Source organism: Nanorana parkeri, unplaced genomic scaffold (genome assembly GCF_000935625.1).
Source record: "Nanorana parkeri isolate BGI_ZX_2015 unplaced genomic scaffold, ASM93562v1 scaffold1272, whole genome shotgun sequence".
NCBI classification, from domain to species: domain Eukaryota; kingdom Metazoa; phylum Chordata; class Amphibia; order Anura; family Dicroglossidae; genus Nanorana; species Nanorana parkeri.
In genome coordinates this window covers 284,487-290,776 of record NW_017307540.1, presented here as the reverse complement: position 1 = coordinate 290,776, position 6,290 = coordinate 284,487, and the positions used below count along the sequence as shown (strand labels likewise).

Below are 6,290 nucleotides of genomic sequence, written 5' to 3'. Positions count from 1 at the left end.
GATAAAAAAAAAAAAAGTGCATATTGTAAAAAGCAATGGTTTGAAGCTAAAGGGGGTGTTCCAGATATAGACTGAATATTGATCAGTGGGATTAAATCTGCTGGGGAGCGTTGTGATTTTACTGTTCCCGTGTAGAAGAAAAGAGGGTGACAATATGCCTTTTTAAAGGGTATTATTCTCTGCCTGTCAGCGATGGGGAAAAAAAGGCTTTATCCCTCCGACAAATCCTTTTCCGATCTTGCAGCGGCTGTTCTGCAGAGATTTTAGCATTCAGATTGTTAGAACATAGGGGATCTTGGGTGGGTTTTTCAGCCCTTAATCCCAAAACATCTGTTGAGGTTTTTCACCAATATACCTCTGAAAACAATATAAGTGACAGATTTTAAAACAGAAAGTGCATCCATTCTGAGCACATAGCATGCTCATTTCTTTATATTAAAGCTGAAACTAAAGGCAACTAGAAAAAGAACATTGTGTTATCCAGTTATTTATTCATTAAAAAGATTGCTAAATGTATTTTTACATCGAACCAAGTACATGCATCTCATTTGATATTAGACTCCTTTGTTTGGCCCCTAGGCAGAACTCAGACTGGGAGAGGGAAAGAAACAGGGAGGGCTCTGTCACTTACAGGAAACATCCTTGAAGGAGGACAGAGGTAATAGTATCAATGTTCTTCTGCTTCATTATTGTTCATTCTCAAGCTGGGGTGGGTCTTAGACAAGACTATATCACCGTAAACTCAAGGTACTCCAGAGAAAGGTTCAGAACCTAGCTGAACAGAATGACAAGTCACTGGCTGATCAAACAGTTCACTCATATGTATTTCATCTCTTTGTCTGACGTTCAGCTTTATATGATGTATTGTTTATGAGAACTGATCATGTGTTTTATATACCTAATGGGCAGGGCTTGAGGTGGGTTGCCTCAGGTGGCATCTCATTGGGTCACGTGGGGATGCGTGTGCCTGCCACCCCGTTTCTGGCCAGAGCGTCCTAGATTACAAAGAGCTTAGCAACCTGTGCCGCTCTGGTCAGCATCCCACCCATCTCCTGGCAACCTGTGCCGCTCTGGTCAGCATCCCGCTAATCTCCTGGCAACCAGTGACGTTAGTGGGCAGGACGCCGGACAGAGCTGGAACCAGGGGTACAGCACCACCCCCAGTAATGTAAATCACAAGCACTCCCCTTCAGTTATCCACCACTCCCCCTCAGCGCAAAGTCTAGGGACTCCCCTGTTAATGGAAATATATTTCACAAACACATACTTATATACAGACCCCATTTTATATGTACTTTTTATATGTACACATCTGAGACATATGTTTGAATACAGAGAAGAAGGGAGATGTAAACTCCAAATGCTTCTAGTTCAATTTTAGCTCTTCTGCAGTGATGAAATGTCAAACTGGTCATCAAGGACCAGCCTTAAAGCAACAACTTTCATGTCCGACATCACCACCAACCAGTGCACACATGTCCGCTGTCTCATTTGATTGGTTAAAATGTGGCATGCCTTATGTGCATTAATACTACCTCTAGGGACTTCTATAATATTACTAGTTTACCAATCTTACTGTACAGCAGGAAGAATTGGTTATCAGGCAGTAATGCTCTAGAGCACCGGTCTGACTTTCTGGTGCATTTTGAAATGGACTGGTCAATGATCTTGTGCTAATAAGACAAACAGGCACATGTGTACTGGCTACATTTACATGGTGAAGGGAATTTACCAGTTAGTTGACTGTCCCTCATGTATATACATACACGTGTCTGGTAGAGACAGTTATGCATGTCTGCATCTATACCAATGTTCTTGTCCATGGCTGGTGCAGGATTCAATTTGGAATAAAATGAGTAAATGTACTCTGTCACACGTAGCAAACTATCAGGTACAAACAATGTATTTTTTAATTGCATTAAAACAGATACAGCGATGATTGGCAGTCAACATCATTATCCTGAGATCATATGAGCATTCCAACCATGGGTAGATTCTGATGGCTCACTCATCCACCTGCTTCTGATGCCTTCCAGAGGTTGTAGTATCAATACCTCCTCAGTTGGAACTCTGATCCCTGACCTCTCAGGGAGCTGAAGGAGCTGAAGGAGCTGAAGGAGCCTCAGTGTTCCTGTTACATTTTCCATATTTTGCAAAATAAATTAAACTTTTTTTTTTAATTAAAAAAAGCAGGCCTCTAATAGCCTGAAAGCATATATCTATACATGTGCACAAAAGGGCTTGACTTATTCTGCCAGACCCTTCAAATCAATATATTCACCTGCCACCAACGTCAACATGAACCATTTTCCTTGATCTACCTACATCCTAGAATAAATGACAGGTAGTTGTGGCCAGAAAACTTTACATAAGGGCTCCTTAGCTATATAATACATAACATAACACAGTATAAAAGCTCAAATATAGTATCTGGAAATAGTTGGGAGAATGATGGGAAAGTTAATCCCACCTCATGTATATAATTGTTTACATAGAACATATGTACGACATATGAAATAATCGCCTCCTGATTAAAAATAACAAGAAGGGTTTTGGGAACATTTGTACTATGTTTTTTTTCCAGACAAGAAATTAATGATTGTGTCTGAAATCTTACAATGATCTATAAACTATCATATGTGATATATACAGTACATAGTATAGTTCAGTCACTTAGATCTTTCAGTTCAGTGATCAAAAACTGACTTCAGGTTTTGGTAGATGCTGGAGAGTAAATGGAGAACTCCAGAGAAAAATTATTCTTAAGCTGTGCAGTGGGGCTTGCAATACAAGGGTTAAGTGCTCGTTTTGTCTAGATTCAGAAAATAACAAAGTTATACTCACCCGATCCTCTGAGTCGGCTTGCCCTTTCAGCTGTCACCTCTGCTGCAGCAATGGAATGTCCTTCGGCATCCTCACAACCTATACGTAGAGTATAGAATGTGATGACTCACTGAACCAAAGACCTCTGCACCAGAGGGGGAGCGGGGCAGGCGGGACTTGGAGGATTGTGTGCAGGGGCGTCCCGAGGCTAGGTGATACCCGGAGCGTCATTGCGGATGCGCGGCCGTCTTATTGACGTCTGCCGGTGGCCATCTTGGTGATGGAAGGCGGCAGAGAGAAAAGAGGACATTCACCGGCGGGATGAGGTATGCCGCCGGGTCCCCTCCTCTCTCCTGACACTGTCGGGCTTTCGGTCCGTGACCGAGTGCCCGACTTTTCATAGGGGGTGACACCAAAATGACTGCTAGTCATTTTGGTGTCACCCCTCCAATGGTGGCAACCGGGTGCGGGCTGCACCCCCCTTGTGACGGCACTGATTGGGTGAGTATAACTTTATTATTTTTGAACCTAGACAAAAACAAGCACTTCGCTCTTGCAGTGCGGGGGTAGCCCCACTGCAAGGGTTAAGAATAATTATCCTCGTAGATCTGCTTTAAAATACTTTATGATTTATTTTATCTTTTTTTCAGGAATGTATCGAATTGTTTATTAATGTTAAATTATGAAAAAATTAACAGGGGGAGCTGGAACACATAAAGGTCGGTGGGAACACCCAAAACTCCCAGGTGGCTAGGAAGAGACTCTGGAATTATGTTAGAGAGAATTCTCAGAGTTTAAGTAGGCTCAGTTAAGTAAAACTGCTATAGGGCAGGTTCACACCATTTTCCGGACCAGGTCTGGTCCGGAAAATGGTGTGAACTTCCCCACAGTTCCAGTGCATTCCAGACCAGACAAAATGAGACACGCAGTATTTTTCTGGTCTGGAACGGACTGCGCTGGTGTGAACATAGGTCAGAAATAGCATAGGCATACATTAGGATGCATTTTGGATCTGGAAACAATCTGATCTGGTCTGGAGGTAATCTAGATGTGGTGTGAATGGGCCCATAAAGACAAACATTAGCAGTTAAAACTGAGCGGGGGGATAGCGGGTTTGCCTCACTGCAAGTGGAGGGGTTTTTTTTTGTATCTGGAGATAGGCTTTTGAGTTGACTGACCCTTTAAAGTTCAATAAAAGACATAAAAGAGACACCTAATTCCAGTATGACCTAGGAGGTGTTTACTTACCATTTTCTGGGTTTATTCAGTAATAACGCAATATATTTATTATGTTTAAATTATAATAACACCAAGGAACCAATCAGAAATCAGCATTTCTAGATCTGAATGCAGTACACTGGAATCCTAATGTTATAGGTTTCTGCAGTTTTTGTATGACTGCTAATAGAAAAACATTTCATATTTAAACCAGAAGCAATAAACATCTGGTGGCTGTATATATCTTCCATTATACTGACAAATATACAGTACGGCCAATTAAGAATTGTTCCCTGTTCTCCAAAGAAAAGGCAACAAGCCTTTCAATGAGCATCAATCAAAACACTGTCATGAAAAGTTGTGGAGGTTTGGAATGTGCAGCTTACAAGAACAGCAAGATCGCCTTGAGTTAAAATGGAACAGAACCTTAATAAGAAGGCAGTACAAGAATCGATGGCAGTAAGGCAGACACATGTAACCCATAGCAACCGTGTTTCATCAGTATGGTGGAGCAAGAGCATGGACAGATGATCTGGTTGGTTGCTACGTACATTTGATGGCACTTTGCACACTGCCAATATATAAATATGACTTAATCTACATTTGTGGTGTCATTTTATCATCATCATAAAGAAAAGATACATGATATTTAAAAATAGCAGAATTTATTTGCCATCTTTATTGTGTGAAAATGCAAAATCACATTGACTACAAAAAACATTCCAAATCCAAATACAAATCATGCCTGGCCATTGATTAAATACAGTGCAAAAACAATTGGTCCAAAAAAGGGTCTGCAGCCCTGAAAGCATGCTTGAGATGTCTTCACACAAATATTAAAAGGTGTCAAAGAACCTTTGAGATAGGAAACAACATAAGGGTCATGCAAATCCCAAACCCCATTTTAAAAGAGGAAAGGAGGAAAGAAAAAGAACAGGCTGCAAACCATCACTATATAAAATAAACCAGTAACTGGCTGCACAGGGATGGGGATGCAGTACAGGCAGATAACCATTAAAAACGGTTAGCAGCTTTGTTAAAAAAGAAAAAAAATCACATTCAGTCAAAGTGGGTTTTTCGTTTGGCACTCTCCACACACAGCCAAGTCAAGAGAAGATCCATGCGGCGTTTTCTTGGTAGCATCCACAAAGTCCAAGATATGAAGGACCACCATATAGTCTTTAGGAGCAAGGAGCTCATCCTTCAGTAAAGACCCAAGATCACAGCTCCCACGTCCTTAGATGGCCTCCTATCCTTCACCAAGAAGTTAATCATACTTTCAGACTTGATGAGTAAGTTGCAGCCCAAGAAAAAAACGCCAAAGATCACGGTGAGAGAGAGGACACAGAGCACGGCGATCTGCACCACCCTGTTGATGAAGAGGCTTCTTTCATCAGGAATCAGGACCAAAGAGCCACCACCATCGCTGGTGATCACAGGTCGGGTACCATTGCAGCATCCCATCAAAGATTCCAGACCCTGTGAGGAGTTGTTGTAAGCCCCTTGGTCCAGCACCGTCTGGTTGAAGAAAGTCCCGTTCATCTCTGCAGGTCAAGACTTGGGCGTCAAAGTTACACAAGTGGTGGCGCAACTTGGCACAGCTTGTTAGGACAATACCCAGGACGCATGGAGCATCTCCAGTGCTTGAGGATTAGAAGCTGTAGAGGACTTCCTTCGTCTCATACAGCAGGGAGGACCACCTTAGGCATTCGAAACGTCCTTTGCAAAGTCTTAATGGTCCTTTTCATCCCCCCTAAACTGCTCTCCAGCAATTCGGTATGCTCTGGGGGTGACTGAACGCTGGATGGTCTTATATACTGCTGGGAAAAACCATTAGCCCAGCAGGCGTGGGGAGGTGCTGATGGACTGAAGTTGACACTTCAATCTTAGAAGAAGCTCTTCATGCTTCACAGTCCAGCAAGCTGGATGGCTTTAGAAGAGGTGGGGGTGATCACAGGACCGATTTAACCCTTAGATAACAAGAAAACCCTCAGTAAGCGGCAGCAGTATCCCTGTGATCAGAATGCATACGTTTAGATCTATTGCATTACAGTCCATTGCATGCTTCATAGAGCGGAGCGCAGTATGCTCCGCCAGAACTTTGAAGTCTCATACATAGACATGGATGTGGCTGCCTTACACTTGTAGCGCCATTCTGCAGAATTCTTCCACTGTACAGCACTAGTTTCAGGTTGATTTGACATGTTTGGGATTTCTTCCATTGCTTTGTGCAGATGACATTCAGAACA

General features: G+C 42.4%; 1 protein-coding gene across 1 annotated transcript; it reads right to left on the bottom strand.

Annotated features, from left to right (window-relative positions):
- Positions 1 to 5,086: 5,086 nt before the first annotated feature.
- Positions 5,087 to 5,955, bottom strand: RPRML (reprimo like). Its single transcript, XM_018569001.1, has one exon. The coding sequence runs from the start codon at positions 5,581 to 5,583 to the stop codon at positions 5,245 to 5,247; it is 339 nt and encodes a 112-aa protein (XP_018424503.1). The 5' UTR covers positions 5,584 to 5,955; the 3' UTR covers positions 5,087 to 5,244.
- Positions 5,956 to 6,290: the final 335 nt, after the last annotated feature.

What these genes read in the sequence shown, in the direction of transcription:
- RPRML (XM_018569001.1), bottom strand. Translation starts at nt 5,583, where the DNA reads ATGAACGGGACTTTCTTCAACCAGACGGTGCTGGACCAAGGGGCTTAC.